Source organism: Mercenaria mercenaria, chromosome 5 (assembly GCF_021730395.1).
Source record: "Mercenaria mercenaria strain notata chromosome 5, MADL_Memer_1, whole genome shotgun sequence".
Classification (NCBI taxonomy): domain Eukaryota; kingdom Metazoa; phylum Mollusca; class Bivalvia; order Venerida; family Veneridae; genus Mercenaria; species Mercenaria mercenaria.
In genome coordinates, this window is record NC_069365.1 from 30,703,270 (window position 1) to 30,720,920 (window position 17,651).

General features: G+C 35.1%; 2 protein-coding genes across 2 annotated transcripts in view; both read left to right on the top strand.

Moving 5' to 3' along the window:
- Positions 1–1,089, top strand: part of LOC123556758 (cytoplasmic FMR1-interacting protein-like) — a 32,371-nt gene extending 31,282 nt beyond the window's left edge. Inside the window, exons 21-22 of the mRNA XM_053543075.1 lie at positions 569–712; positions 964–1,089. Of these exons, the coding sequence (XP_053399050.1) occupies positions 569–712; positions 964–1,074 (255 nt within the window). The 3' untranslated portion in view covers positions 1,075–1,089. The remainder of the gene's footprint in view (positions 1–568; positions 713–963) is intronic.
- A 161-nt stretch (positions 1,090–1,250) lies between these two features.
- On the top strand, positions 1,251–11,327 carry LOC123558840 (cytoplasmic FMR1-interacting protein-like). Its single transcript, XM_053544504.1, has 6 exons — positions 1,251–1,256; positions 1,863–1,941; positions 2,865–2,980; positions 3,585–3,823; positions 8,942–9,089; positions 9,452–11,327. The coding sequence occupies exons 1-6, from the start codon at positions 1,251–1,253 to the stop codon at positions 9,638–9,640; spliced, it is 777 nt and encodes a 258-aa protein (XP_053400479.1). The 3' UTR covers positions 9,641–11,327.
- Positions 11,328–17,651: the final 6,324 nt, after the last annotated feature.

The window sequence follows — 17,651 nt, forward strand, 5'->3', positions numbered from 1 at the left end:
ATCCTAAGGCGAGTTTTTGATTCTACTCTCTTGGAATGATTTAATTAAAACGGCGCTTGCTGGTTGCATTCTATGCTTCCAAAGGATCTTTTTACAGATTTTATCATAGATGTTATCAACTATCACATCAAAAGTTCCGTGACTGAGACGACCAGTACTTGAACTAAATGTTATTATATTTTTCTTTTCCTCTTTTAAACATGCAGTCTTGTCAATGTATCTGTCAAGCAGAATGAAAATTAAGTCGCCTCTATGAACGGTAGTGGTTTTGAACACTTTATGACCTCAGCGCGAGTGCTTTTGAACATTTCATCAGCTCTCTTGGACAGACTTAATAAAACCGAGATCGCTGTGTTCGATACTTCTTACATATCTTGTTGATTAAGATGATTTATTTGTATTTGTATAATTCCAGTCTGTATGAAGGCACTCACTGTTTAAGTTGCCTTTTCCTCCAAGATACTCGCTACATACGGTACCTTTCAGTCCTAGACTATCACTATTTAAGCTACATTTCTCTCTGAAACATTCCCTTTACAGGCTACCTTTTTTTAATTTTATACTTCAGACACTGACCAACTCGTTCAGCTGTATCTACAGTTTGTATGCTGGGTTTGTGGGTTCACCGCATTTTCGGGTGATATGTCGGTTGCTGGGATACCAAGACATCGCTGTTGTTGTTGAAGAGCTGTTGAAAATTGTTGAAGATAAGGTAGTGTGTTCTTACATACACTCTGAATGTTACCATGGTTATTTCTTACTGGATTGTTTAAGTACTCGAAAAGAAACGTTAAAGTTGCTTTTACAGTTCCATTTTCAGTCTGGTCAACATTTCGTATATTTTATAGATATACTTTTGCATGAACATTAGATCTAATCGTTTCATTTGAATAATAATATTTTGCAATAATATATGATTTGTCCATTTAATATTTCCTAAACCATTTGCAACTTCGGCTTCAGGTGAAAGGACCACTGCAGAATTTCACTACAACACTTATTTCGGTCTTGCCACACAACTGTCGTCTGCCACGAAGTGACTACGGGTCCTCTGGTATAGTAAAATTTTGTTAATTTTCTATCGCATGCGTAGAAAACTCAAACGCCATGGAACCGTACCTTACTTTTCTTCGAATGTACTATTTTTTTCTCTGAAATCAAAATGGTGATTGTTTCTAAATACATATTGCATTATTACAGAAAATATCAGTTGGGCAGTACCTATGATTTTTTAAGCAAAATATGATATAATGGAGGTAAATTTTACAGTACAAAAGACAACAACTAACATTTTGTAATTTAACATTAGCCAAATACATGTTTTAGTATAGAGTGAAAGCCATTCTACTTGATATCACACATCAAATGTTTGTAGATCACCCAATTATTAAAATTCGGAATTGAAGAACAATTTTATCCAAGTCATATTGACGCGATGAAGTTTGGGAAATGCCATTCCATATTTTCCTTGCTCATGAAGAAAATTTTACAACTGGGTAAGGAATCAATTAACAATGCGGGTTGTCGTATATAAATAATATATATGTTATATATGTTAATGTCACATTCTAACTTTACTTCGTGTGGGAGTGAGTGTACTTGATTAATTATTAAGTAAAATTTATTCTATGAAGATACATGTTAGTGGAAGTTCAGAAGATTTGTTTGACTATGTAACAGTAATATTTCAATGTTGCAAAGACTAACTTATACCTTATGTATAAGTAAGTGACAAAGTGTCAATTGATTTGTTTTGATTGTAAATTATTTGATATATATAAAAAGTTTCAGAAAATACTCTGTAATAGTGTTAGTATTTTTACTGCAAAATTTCAGTGATTGCTTGTATGTATATGTTACAGAACCAGGAAGAATCTTGCGATATCCAGCATGCTGCTCCATTCCAGAATATCATACCTAAACCATACATACATATCAAAGGTAAAGTTGATATTACAACTGAAGGCCTCCATTTCTTAGTGGTTTATGTCGCTAGCTTCAAATCACTTGCCCCTAATCAATATAGGTTCGAAACCTCCACTACTCGCTCTGAATTTTTCATGTAAAGAAGCCATCGTCCACCCAGTTGCCCGTCTAAGCCTAAAACAATGCCAGCAGTTGGAAACAATTATCTGCAAACTCAGTTCTTTCTACAATACTTTATGAAATAGGTGAGAAATATCCGATACATCAGTAATAACGTTTGTATTCAAATGGCATTTATATTGGATAGTCATTATACATATTACACTTTCTATTTTATATAACTTAAAATTATTTCTGAAACTGGACATTTTTAACAACGTTTTAGTGTGTGTTAGAGTGCATGCTCCGTATTACTATTGCTCGAGCAAATAAATAACTAATTGTTTTACATCGCCATAACATTTCAAGTAAAAGATATTTGATAGAAAGTGTAAAAGTTATATAAGAATGAATATATTATCTTGTTTAATAAGTTTAGGACTTCACTTTACTTTATCTAAATAATTATCATCACAAACCTGACGTCAGCATCATAATACTAGACCATACACGCAACATGTGAAAAGCTATATACAAACTGCAAACAAATCTTTTCATTTTGACAGCACTTTGTTTTATTTCTCAAAGGATAATTAACAAACATACCAAAGCAATACAACAAAAGCTAAAATTTCTTTATCGGAACCATTTGAACTCCCTCACAATTAACAGTCGACTTAAACCTAAAAAATTGGAACAGGTCTATAACAGTACCATCATATGCATTTGCCTTAATGGTTTAGCCGCACGAATAAATTATAGATCGAAGTTCATAAATTCTAACTTTTTAAGCGTACGTATAGTGATTGTCAGTTTAGAACATGAAAACTGTGTTGTAGAGACTGATAGCCGTGAAGATGCAGAAGAAAAGTTGATGTCCACCATGAAGGCCTTGGAACAAAAATACCAGTCATTACATGTACTTGATGTGATAGACAAACTTGGAAACACAACGGTATGACTTTGATACAATAACATAAGTAAAAAAAACATAGTCGTAAATACTCGTTGCCAGTCTCAGTGCATGCCAATTTGGATACGTTTTTTTTTAGAACTGGAATCGGCGTTGTTGTAATGTCTGGGGTTATTATCTGCCCTTTATTATCTTTTATGCCTGTTGTTATCTGCTTTGGCATTATTGAGTCTATTAAATCATTTTGTTTCAGGGATCTCTGCTTAAGTCAGTATTTGCAGTGCGAACGTTATTCCACATTGTATTATCTCTCGTAAAGATACTCAGTCAATTATTATCCATTGAAAGTAACTCTCCTTAGATAAAACATAATATGATGCTATGTGTTTGTTGAAACATTACATCGATGTATATTTGTATACATTTAGCTTTATTATATTTTGCATGCACAAATGATAGAACTGACTTGTTTTCTTGTATTGTGAAAGTAAATCATATAACAAACTATTATTTGAACATCTTTTCTGTGGTATTAATAAGACGAGAGAATATTATTATATAAGAAAAACTGTACCAAGGCTCATCTAAATAATTTATGTAAACAAACTTTTACCTTATGCACCAATCTTCTTTGACTTAATTTTAGCAAAGTAAAAATGTTCATATGGGTGACATTTTGACTCGGGAACGTTTATGTGTCGGCTTGTCTATGTTTGATGTAATTCTGAAACGAGTTCAGACGTTCTTTGACGACCCTGTGTGGCATGGCCCTACTCCGGCAAATGGTGCAATAAGTGTAGAAGATAGCATAGAGTTTCACAGACTATGGAGTGCTGTACAATATGTGTTCTGTGTACCTGTCAGGGAAACAGAACATACTGTAGAGTAAGTGTGATAAGACATCTACAGCAACGTTTTGATTCTCACTGTATAGGCTATATTTCCCTCTAAGACTCCCAATGTGTATGCTAGATTTCCTCCCCACCACCAAGGTTCTAACTTTAAAGGCTACTGTCCCTCTTAGACTTCCATCATTTATCCTATATTCTCTCTCGGCTACCTTTCCCATCGAGACTCTCTATATAAGCCTGCTTTCCCAACACGTATCTCATTATATAGACTACCTTCCTTTTCGAGGCTCTCACTACTTTAGCTACTTTATCTTTCACGATTTCTCTTTGTAGGCTACCTTTCCCTCCGAAACTCTGACTATGTAAGCTGCCTTTATCTCCAGCGATGCTCACAATATCAGCTTCATTACATTCCCAGACTCTCACAATATAAGCTGCATTATATTTCTAGACTCTCACAATATAAGCTGCATTATATTCCCAGACTCTCACAATATAAGCCTCATTACATTCCCAGACTCTCACAATATAAGCTTCATTACATTCCCAGACTCTCACAATATAAGCTGCATTACATTCCCAGACTCTCACAATATAAGCTTCATTACATTCCCAGACTCTCACAATATAAGCTGCATTACATTCCCAGACTCTCACAATATAAGCTGCATTACATTCCCAGACTCTCACAATATAAGCTGCATTACATTCCCAGACTCTCACAATATAAGCTTCATTACATTCCCAGACTCTCACAATATAAGCTTCATTAATTCCCAGACTCTCCCAATATAAGCTTCATTACATTCCCAGACTCTCACAATATAAGCTTCATTACATTTCCAGACTCTCACAATATAAGCTTCATTACATTCCCAGACTCTCACAATATAAGCTTCATTAATTCCCAGACTCTCCCAATATAAGCTTCATTACATTCCCAGACTCTCACAATATAAGCTTCATTACATTTCCAGACTCTCCCAATATAAGCTTCATTACATTCCCAGACTCTCCCAATATAAGCTTCATTACATTCCCAGACTCTCACAATATAAGCTGCCCTATATTTCTAGACTCTCACAATATAAGCTTCATTACATTCCCAGACTCTCCCAATATAAGCTTCATTACATTCCCAGACTCTCACAATATAAGCTTCATTACATTCCCAGACTCTCCCAATATAAGCTTCATTACATTCCCAGACTCTCCCAATATAAGCTTCATTACATTCCCAGACTCTCGCAATATAAGCTGCATTGTACTTCTAGACTCTCACAATATAAGCTGCATTACATTCCAGACTCTCACAATATAAGCTTCATCACTTTCCCAGACTCTCCCAATATAAGCTTCATTACATTCCCAGACTCTCCCAATATAAGCTTCATTACATTCCCAGACTCTCACAATATAAGCTTCATTACATTCCCAGACTCTCCCAATATAAGCTTCATTACATTCCCAGACTCTCACAATATAAGCTGCATTATATTTTAGACTCTCACAATATAAGCTGCATTATATTTCTAGACTCTCAAAATATAAGCTGCATTACATTCCCAGACTCCTCTAACAATATAAGCTGCATTACATTCCCAGACTCTCACAATATAAGCTGCATTACATTCCCAGACTCTCACAATATAAGCTTCATCACATTCCCAGACTCTCACAATATAAGCTGCATTACATCCCAGACTCTCACAATATAAGCTGCATTACATTCCCAGACACTCCCAATATAAACTGCATTACATTCCAGAGTCTCACAATATAAGCTGCATTATATTCCTAGACTCTCACAATATAAGCTTCATTACATTCCAGACTCTCACATTATAAGCTTAATGCATTTTCTATGCATTACATTCCCATAACAATGTTTCTAGACTCTCACAATATAAGCTGCGTTATATTTCTAGACTCTCACAATATAAGCTTCATTACATTCCTAGACGACTCTCACAATATAAGCTTCATTACATTCCCAGACTCTCCCAATATAAGCTGCATTACATTCCCAGACTCTCACAATATAAGCTGCATTACATTCCCAGACTCTCACAATATAAGCTGCATTACATTCCCAGACTCTCACAATATAAGCTTCATTACATTCCCAGTCTCTCACAATATAAGCTTCATTACATTCCTAGAGTCTCACAATATAAGCTTCATTACATTCCCAGACTCTCACAATATAAGCTTCATCACATTCCCAGACTCTCACAATATAAGCTGCATCACATTCTTAGACTCTCACAGTATAAGCTTCATTACATTCCCAGACACTCTCAATATAAGCTGCATTACATTCCCAGACTCTCACAATATAAGCTGCATTATAATTCTAGACTCTCACAATATAAGCTGCATTATATTTCTAGACTCTCACAATATAAGCTTCATTACATTCCCAGACACTCTCAATATAAGCTGCATTACATTCCCAGACTCTCCCAATATAAGCTGCATTATAATTCTAGACTCTCACAATATAAGCTGCATTTTATTTCTAGACTCTCCCAATATAAGCTGCATTTTATTTCTAGACTCTCCCAATATAAGCTGCATTATATTTCTAGACTCTCACAATATAAGCTTCATCACATTCCCAGACTCTCACAATATAAGCTTCATCACATTCCCAGACTCTCACAATATAAGCTTCATCACATTCCCAGACTCTCACAATATAAGCTTCATCACATTCCCAGACTCTCACAATATAAGCTTCATCACATTCCCAGACTCTCCCAATATAAGCTGCATTATAATTCTAGACTCTCACAGTATAAGCTGCATTATATTTCGAGACTCTCACAATATAAGCTGCATTATATTTCTAGACTCTCACAATATAAGCTGCATTATAATTCTAGACTCTCACAATATAAGCTGCATTATATTTCTAGACTCTCCCAATATAAGCTGCATTATAATTCTAGACTCTCACAATATAAGCTGCATTATATTTCTAGACTCTCACAATATAAGCTGCATTACATTTCTAGACTTTCCCAATATAAGCTTCATTACCTTCCCAGACTCTCACAATATAAGCTTCATTACATTCCCAGACTCTCACAATATAAGCTGCATTACATTCCCAGACTCTCACAATATAAGCTGCATTATAATTCTAGACTCTCACAATATAAGCTGCATTATAATTCTAGACTCTCACAATATAAGCTGCATTATAATTCTAGACTCTCACAATATAAGCTGCATTATATTTCTAGACTCTCCCAATATAAGCTGCATTATATTTCTAGACTCTCCCAATATAAGCTGCATTATATTTCTAGACTCTCACAATATAAGCTTCATTACATTCCCAGACTCTCACAATATAAGCTTCATCACATTCCCAGACTCTCACAATATAAGCTTCATCACATTCCCAGACTCTCCCAATATAAGCTTCATCACATTCCCAGACTCTCACAATATAAGCTTCATCACATTCCCAGACTCTCACAATATAAGCTTCATTACATTCCCAGACTCTCACAATATAAGCTGCATTATATTTCTAGACTCTCACAATATAAGCTTCGTTACATTCCCAGACTCTCACAATATAAGCTGCATTACATTCCCAGACTCTCACAATAAAGGCTACCTTTTGACTGTATATTCCTTTCCTTTTGGCACGCTCCCTGTATATCGTACCCTTCGAGACTTTCACTATATAGTTACCTTTCCATCAGAGAGTATCACAATATCGGCTACTTTTCTCGCTAATACTCTGTATAGACGTTCTTCCGACACTCTCACTGTATAGGTTAGTAGGTTTTCTTTCCCTTCGAGACTCCTTTACAGATTATATTCTATCTATATAGTTACCTTTCCCCACGAGACTCTCACTGTATAGACTTTCCCACCGACACTCTCACTATATAACTTAACCTTCCCTCCGAGACTCTGTCTTTACGGGCTACCTTTCCAAACGATACTTTAACTATACTGGATACCTTTCCCTCTGCAGCTGTCACTACAAAGACTACTTTTCCGTTTTTCATCAGAGACAGTCACTGTTTAAGTTGCCCTTTCATCCAAGATACTCGCTACATACGGTACCTTTCAATCCTAGACGATCACTATGTAAGCAACATTTCTTTCTGAAATTTTCCCTTTACAGGCTACCTTTTCTCCCGAGAATGTCACTACATAAAGTACATTTCCCTCCAAGACTCTCAGTGTATAGGTACTTAAACTCTCACTTTATAGGTTAACTTTCTCCCCGAGTCCCTCAGTATCTTCCCCGCCCCGGAGACTCTCAATAATAGGCAACATTTCCTTCCGAGTCTTTAGATATATAGGCTACCTCTACCTTCGAGATTCTCACAGTAAAGTCTCTCTCTAGCTATCTCCCTATCCTCACGGGTCTCTCAATATATAGGCTACCTTTCCCCCTCGAGTCTCTCAATATAAGCTACCTTTCTTTTCCTCGGGACTGTCATTTTATAGGCTACCTTACCCTCCGAGACTCACTATATGGACTACCTCTTACTATATATCCAATAATAACTCTGTCTGACTATGAAGCAAGGGGTAGTTAGTTCGGTTTCCCGCTCATCTGGCTATAAATAGTAAATGTCTCCTGTTTATGTGTTTTACACCTCACAAGCAAAAGAAACATGCAAGCTTCTGGAAATGTCTTCTGTATTTTGCAATATCATTTCACTTAAAGTTACTAACAGTCTTCCTAATGTGTCGCCCATACCGGTTACCGGTGGCGGCTATAAAGAAGCTATCTCAAACACATACTCTCTCTCTCTCTCCCTCTCTCACGCACGCATGCAGCTTTCCTTTTTGTAGAATGAGCACAATTAAATGCTTACAGCTGAAACACGTTAATCCTTATTTTTTTTTTTTATAAAATTTGTATTTACGTCATCTATTTCTTTATATTTTACTTAATTTCAATAATTCCTCCAAAGTATCAAAATGGTCAATCTTTGAATCTATTTTGTGTATCTATTTTGTGCAAATGCATTTCTGCTTTTGGCATATGCGTAACAAAGGAACAGATTTACCTATTTTATTCATTTTATTGTTGGTTGAAAAGAAATACGTATGAAGCAATCGTAAGCCTAAATGTATGTTTTGTTACATTTTAAAATACATTCAATTTAAGGGCAATGTTTGGAGACAGTTTGAACTGGGCTGGATGTGCAATTATTGTGTTGTTAGGGCAACAGAAAAGATTTCAGGCTCTGGACTTCTGTTACCACATCCTGGAACTTAATAGACTGGACAAACAGGAAGAAACTGTAGAGGGAATTGTAAACAACTGTTTTTATTTGATTTGGCTTGACCTATAACTTAATGTTGATGATAAAGTATAGTTTGCATTTCTTAGTTAGCATAGTACCAATATATAAATATCACTTTCCCGAATATTCATCATGAATATAAGACAAAGGTTATTTGTTTTATTTTTATGTACTCATTTCATCAATTAACAGAATAAATGTTTACTACATGCATTTTTTCTATTAATTAAAAACATTTACGCTATTACTTAGCAATAGCCTGAAAATCGTGAAAAAGAACCCAGTAAAACCTGTTGAAGCATTTTCTAAAGACATTCCTGTACACAGAAGGTTCGTGTCCTTATTTCACATATACAACTGATTTTTTTCAGCATCTGAAGAAAATGATTGACCGGATATGGAAATTTAAGCTGTTGAATAGTCAGATATTTGATGTTTTGAACAAATATTTGAAATCCTGGACCATTAGTGGAAAACAACGCATACACTGCTTCGAGCCGCCGAAATTTGAATCTCAGCCAAACCAGGACGAATCTCACAAACTGCAGAACTCAATGTAACATCGAAGCTAACTGAAAACAAGACAAAATTGTCGGTATAGTGTTTGCCGACAAAACAGTACACTAACTGTCCATAACTTTTACTCAACGTTATGTATTATCACTAATTAGGGGTCTAAAAGTGTCTATTTTTGTCTTTTCTAGGAAATATTTGTTTTTAATTTGGTGAAGTTTATCATAAATTGGAGCTGTGCAGATGACAAACTGAAAACTGCACAAATGGAAAATGGTCACAGATATTGTCAAGATCTTATTACTAGTTCAAACATGTCATATTACTATTATCATTATACCAGATTTATATGGCACCCTTTTCATGATAAACATGTTCAAAGGTGCTTTAAATATAACAAACGCACACATGGCGCTAAATTTATCCTCTACTAGTACAGACACAGAGCGCTCTGACCAGAGGGACAGAGTGAGATAAAGCACCCAGAACAGAGGAGAGAAATCCTTTTTAGATACAGGCCTATCCGGCTAACTTAGTCTAGCTCTTTGCAAATAGAGTCTGGTTATTTAACGTGCCCAGTGTATAGCACCGATACACGCGAAGCCGTCTTTGCTGGGGAGAACCAGTACAGGCCTGTTAGTTAGGTTGGAGACACTCAAGAGCATCTTGGAAATTTCCAGTGTCCTTGATATTGACAGTATCATATTGTATTACGAGTGAACCAACATTTGATTTTCATTACTCTTTTTTTTCTCTTTCTTTTTGTGTCATTTGAGGCAGGTCATCTGGGACAGTTAAAACGGTTTGTGATTTGCAACATACAATATCTAGTATCGTATATGATATGAAAAGAACATTAATATTGTAACAGAATCCCATAAATTCAGTTGTCTGCGCTGATAGCAGATATTAAACGTATACTAGACCCAAATTCCATATTTGAAAATATGAACATGTATTACATACAGTTTATGTAAACAAACAATTAATAAGTTTATATGTATTTAAAGTAATATGCATTAGATTAAAAAATTCAAGCTTCATGTATAGCTGAACACAGTATTGATATGTACTACCATACCTCTAAAAAGCTGGTGGTTTTTAAACAGTCGACTGTTACTGCATGCTATTTAATTATGACTGTAGATCTACATACACAATTGATTTACAGATTTAGTAAATTTGAATACAGTTGTTGGGGATTTTCTTTTCTACATGAAGTAAATATCTTAATCTCAAGTCTCTTGTCATTAGCGAAATGGTCAGAGCGAGGGGCCATGTGGCAACTATGTCTGGAAAATAAAAAAAATGTATCCGCCAATAACAAGACAGTTTATGATTTAGTTATCATTGCCGGCAGCTTTATTTTGAAAAATGTGCATATCAAAAGAAACCATACATGTTTTCAGTTGCCGTAATTTATTTTACTCCCTGGATGCTTTGGATTGGCCGTGTTTAAATATATAATTAGACACGCCCTCTATAATAAATTCTGGTTCATGTAAAACCATTTCTTTCGAACAGATATTTACACTTGTTTTGTTTGTATACATTCACATGACACACTTTTGTTTGTATATATTAATATTATATGACAGAAATGTGTATAGATTGCACTAATAAAATATTCTGTCTGTCTTACCTGACAGTGAAGAAGTTGTTAAATACATGTATATTTCATGACATCAGAAAGTGTTTTACTGTCTAATAAAATAAATTATATTCACTTCTTAAGTTGCATTTTTATATAATGTTATATATAAAATATAAAATACAATAGTAACATGGAAACAAATGAATAATCGCCAAACCTTAAACTAGTATGTAAAAATTGCAAAAAGGGTTATTATTGTGTCAGTTATATGCATGTAGTGCAATAACTACGTTGAAGTACATTACGTACATTACGTACATTATTATCATTTTAAGGTAGTTCTGCACGTTTGGATCGAAATTATTTCTACAATGTAGAATTTGATTAAACACTGATTTTTCAAAACTTCAGAATATGCCTAGAAAATTAAGCAAATAAAAAAGATAGGGTCGTGTGCTTGATTTTTTGCTAGACTGATTTGAAAAATAGGGACCTCATGCAGTATTTCATAATGAGAGTCTATGGGAAAATCATAACTTTCTTAACATTTTCGCGAATAGAAATTTTTCTACAATGTAGATTTTGATGAAACTTCTCACAGTTGTAAATAAAGACATGGCCTATAATTTGATGAAATAAAATATATAGGTCCGTGTGCTTATTTTTGAGATATTTGACCATGCTTAAAGTAAACCGGACATTTCGCGCTAATTTTAGGACGTTATTTTGAATTATTTAACATGTGATATGTTTTAATATCATATTTTGACTTTACAATATAGCAACAGTACCATTGTAATAAATTTACTCACAGGTTGCAATTAATTCATAAAATGATTTTCTGTTCCGTTCGCCGAATCCAGTCTTTATTCTACGTTTTCCGGGAAAATGGCGTCACGCCATCACTTCCGGTTTATCAAACGTGCAGAACTACCTTAAAACAGGCAGAGTGGTGAAATTGAAATTCCAAAATATATTTTTCCAAGCGAGGAACCCGAACGAGGAAAAATGACAAAATTTATCGATTAATTTGTTGAAAATCTGCAGTATCCTAAAAATAGGAAAATAAAGTTACTGTTGGTTGTCGTCAAGAAATTTACTGTTTTATTTGTTTGTTTGTTTGTTGTTTTTTTTTTAATAGATATACGGAAAATATTTGGCCGAATACCTTCTCATTCCACTCTAGTTGGCGTAGATATTTTTATAGTCGTCTCTGAAAAAGTAAGGCATCAGTGCGTGGGCGAAAGATTATGTTGAAAAAAGTCTACGATAAATGTACGGAAGTCGATAAGCCATATACTAGCATACAATTTCGTTTATGAAATGGTTCGAGATCAGATGTTGGTTTATGCTGGTGCGTGATGTACATGTCATGACGTCTCAAGCCGTTCAAATCAAGTCATTTGATTGCTTGCGATCTATATTCCCTAACTTTGTTCTAATAGATTACAGCAACGATCATTAACTGTCATATGACATCCATAAAGACACCATGTTAGTTTAATCATATTGTATCGAAGGAAATTGGTTAGGTTCTGTTTTTATTTTGTTTAATGATGTTGACTCTGTGTTGTTATTGCTTCTGGTCGCTTGGGATCATTGGTTTAAACTTAGTATTAATGGAAGCATATTTCTGCCAACCACATATCCACTTATTTATCTCGAAATTTTCCGTAAAAATGTCACTTATTCCGTTATTATCTGGCAAGTGACAAAATTGCGTGTTATCCACTTAAGTATCTTAACAGGCCAAAGCTGCCTGTTAGTGCCAACTACTGCCATTCACAAATTTCTCTTCATAAAAAAGAAATGGCGGGAGAAACTTTAAGTCCTCAGGTTTAGGCTGAAAGAAATTGAAATTTTCAAATTTTGAGAAAATAGTTCAGAAACTGTTTAAATTAAAAAGCACCTCAATGACATGAAAGATACTTAAATGTTAAATGTAAAGAGATCCAACATCTAACAGCACTGTTAAGAAATTTTAATTTGTATAACACTTTTCTTCATTTTGAGAAAATGTTACGAAAAGTATAACTGTTAATCGGCAATTTGCATACGACTATTAACTGGGTATCAGGAAAACTTTCACAATATCCTCTTATTTATGTGAATATATGGATGGCAGTAGTGGGCGCTAACAGGCAGTTTTATCCTGTTAACATAATTATCTGGATAACACGCAATTTTGCAACTTGCCAGATAACTGGATATGTGACATTTTTAGAGAAAACTGTCTACATAATTAAGTGGATATGTGGTTGGCAGAAATATGCCAGCATCGTATTATTTTATAAAAGGCTTTTGCACATGCCATTGTTAGGGGAGTGAGAGGGTGGGGGGTGGTGATAAGGCGCTCTTAAGCTCATTATAAACAGACTGAGTCAAACTGAATCACCCTGCAGTTATTATGCTTGTTTGCAATCCATGCTTCCAAAGAATCCCCTGACATATTTTATTCAATTGATATTTGATATAGTTATATATGGCGGCTGATTTGTGCAATTTCGTCTTTTCGCCCTGCGATTCCGCCACAAGAAAACATTAGATGAGTAGGTCTCTTATATTAGAAAATTATGCTTTACTCTTTAGTAGACTGTATATGGAAATTAATTATAATACGTCTGCTGTTTTTCTATTTGGTAAAATAGATTAATCTAATCAAAACCATCAGACCACTGGAAAGGCTTTAGCTGCGCTTATAAAACAATCGATCTTGCGCTTTTTCTTGCCTACCTAGCGGGGAAAGTATACATTTGTCCAAGCACGTGCATCCGTAGGTATAATAATTATGTCCTTTTTTCCTACTTTTTTGTGTCAGTACTGGATAACTCTGTAACATGAAGTAGGATTTTGTACTCTAAAGTGGGTATAGCTATGTTTTTCAGCTCTGTGAACATTGTTCATTTTATATAGACTATTTTGTACGGTTGTAGCCTACCCGCATGCACATAAATGAGCCGTGCCATGAGAAAACCAACGTAGTGGGTTTGCGACCAGCATGGGTCCAGACCAGCCTGCGCATCCGCGCAGTCTGGTCAGGATCCATGCTGTTCGCTAACAGTTTCTCCGATTCCAATAGGCTTTAAAAGCGAACAGCATGGTTCCTGACCAGACTGCGCGGATGCGCAGGCTGGTCTGGATCCATGCTGATCGCAAACCCACTATGTTGGTTTTCACATGGCACGGCTCAAATATAAATATATGAGTTAGATTGATGTTTTACAATTTATTGCTATATCATATCTTCTATATTGTCTATTCTTTTGCCTCGTTATAGATGATTAAAGTACGTTATTTGTTATACTTCATTATTTCATGGTATCATAAATTCTAACATACCTCGATCTGAATGTCAGTTAAACAAAGAAGAAATTCAGGCTCTGTATATTCTGCGATAAACAATGGTTGACGCGCGGACCAGTAAGAGAGCAATTATGACTTCAAAATGCCGCATGACATCGGTTCATTACTTCTCGAATAAAAGAAGCCCGGCATATTTTACCAAAATATTTCAATGAAAACAATAAAGGCCTCTTCTTATTTACCACGGTTCATCGTTCAGATGCTTAGATATTAAACCACTAGGGCTAACGCCCTCTTGGTTCAGTTCATGCGCATCTGAACTCTGAACCGTGATAAATTAGACGACAAGGCACTCAAAGGCCTTGTTTATTTGTTAAATAAATGCACCGAACAGCATAAAGCTCATCGTAAGCTTTTACGCGAATAGCACATTCTCACGGACATTTTCCGTTCAACTCTCTGATGAGGAGCAGTTTCACAATGTCCGAGCAAGCAAAACATAATCAAATGTCTGTGTTCGTGGATTTTGACATATCTTTAAAAGTATCACGGTGTTGTATTTCACTCACCCGTTGCCTATTGAATTACGCTTTCACCTCCTTTTGTTTTATGCGACTATTTTTGGCAATTAACTCAATAAATGATTTTTTTAATACATTTAGAAACATTTTTTATACATTTAGAAACTGATATGACAAACCAAAAAATACTAAATTTATTGAGAATGTAACATATTATGTGCTAGATATTCGACAGTGAAATTAATGTGTAATTATGTCTTGTAATTTAACTGTATGTACAATTTTTTTTTAATTAAAGTTGTTTCTTTAAATGACTATTAAACCTAGTGAGACGGGGAAGGGTGCTATCATGGGATATCACGCCTTTAACGCAAAATCCATACAGTAAATGAAAATATATAGGAGTGTCCTAATATATTTCACATTTCATTTGATCTGGGCTATCCGTTAAACCGATTAACTTATTAAAAGCATTAAACTGCACACGTGCCAAGTCGATAAATTCAGTCAATCACATGCTTCATAAAACAATATCTAATCTTTAGCCTGCTGGCAGCAAGTAATTTTGCCATTACGAGACCAGCCTGCACAGATCATGGTCGCTCTTCAGTCAGTAATTTTTCAGTGAACACCCCTTCGAGTAACAAATGGTATTGCCCAAACTGAATGACGGACCAGTCCATTTTAGATAATTAGCAGGGTAAAAGTTATGAAGGTGTACAGAGTGTATAGATTAATCAAATTACTGTTTGAAACACATTTTCAATGTTTTGATAGGTACTTTCCATGATAAATTCACTCATTGTGGACACATTTTTTAAATTTCAGTTTTGATTTTAGTTGTTGATGAATTGTTGCAAACCAGTTTTTTTCACAGGTAAATACATGTTTGGTCGTGAAATCGACATTACTTTCCAAAAGATGGTTCTACCATAAGGGAGACCTTTAGAATGAAATATATCTGATGGTGGATATGAAAAAAAACCGTCACAAAAATTTAGTCGATCAAACATTAGGTTTTTAACCACTGTGCCATACTGGGCTGTTCCAAATAAAAACTTTGTACTATTTACAATTTTTGTATTTCTTGTTAAAACTCCTGTGATGTAAAGGAGTGCAATAGAGTATTCAAAAAGGAACATTTGGCAAAATATAATCTAGTAAATCTATATCATTGGAAAATAAGACATTTATACAAGATATTTTCACCAACTTTAAGACAAATCTCCTTGCCTATTTTCATGATTGACGTAGGGAAGAGATTTCTAAAAGTAATACCCCAGTCACACATACGGCGCGGATAGCTATAGAAATATAGTACCTGAACCGTACGGATTGGTACGGATTGATACGGATTACTACTTTAAGGTACGGCTCAGGTACGGATCGATACGGATTACTACGTTTCTATCCGTGACTAGACGTAGCTATCCTCGCCGTATGTGTGGCTGTGGTATAAAATGAACTCAGATTACCTATCTGAGCTTCCGTATAATACATGTTATAATTATTGAAACTTTTTAACCGGCTTAAAACGAATGGTTCACTTTGGGTTTTTGTCTGAACATGTTTTTAATTTTAAATGTCTGAGCATTGTAAATGAAATTTTATAATACATTCTGAGACGCTCCTTTGATAGTGCGCATCGCATTTCACGTAAACCGACAATGTCTATTTAGGACTACCACTCCTAATTTAGGCTTGAATAAGTAGTTACTACCTCAGTAAGTACGTACTTATTAGGATATAACAACTTCTGATAAGCAGGTGCAGAGATCTATATCAAAATTGACGACTTCAGCTTCAACGGTGGCAATACGATGACGTCTGCAAAACACTACGGTAATATAAAAGATAACGGCAATTTTCAAAGACACCGACGATCATCCCGGTGACAACACTAACAAGGACGTTTACAATGGCTACACCGAGGACAATTTCGAAACCGATTATTATTGTCGACAGTCATCCCAACGGCTATATAATACCCTGAACGACTGCTATACTGGGTAGCGATCAAGTAGGTCGCTTAAATTTGAAAACCAGTTTAGGTAGTTCAGCATGTTTGATGGCGTAACGTCATGTATTGGGTTTACGGAAATGAAAATAATTTTATGAATTAATTGCAACCTGTGAATAAATGCATTACAATGGCACTGTTTCTATCTTTCTAAAATTAAAATATGATTTTAAAACATCTGACACGTTAAATAATCCGAAATATTGTCATAGAATTAGCGTGAAATGTGCGGTTCACTTCATTCATGGTCAAATATCTCAAAAAGAAGCACACGGACTATACATTTTATTTCACCACATGATATGTATTTCTTTCTACATCTCATTCATACACGTAATGCACGAAATATGGAAATACATGACGCGTGTCCCCAATGGCTGCACGGACAAACACATGAGTGAATTGCCTCGGGGAACCTCCGTTAACGTACATTACCGAGGATCCCCGATTCAATAAAACTGCAGACGATACAAGCTTATTGGTTAAAGGTCAGTAATTCAAATCCTTCTTTGTTTCATATAAAAAACGACAACTTCAGGTCGTCTTTACGTATCTTAAGAGAACATCACTTTTTCCTACACCTATTTTTCATGAAGTTCTATCACAAATTAACGAAAAAT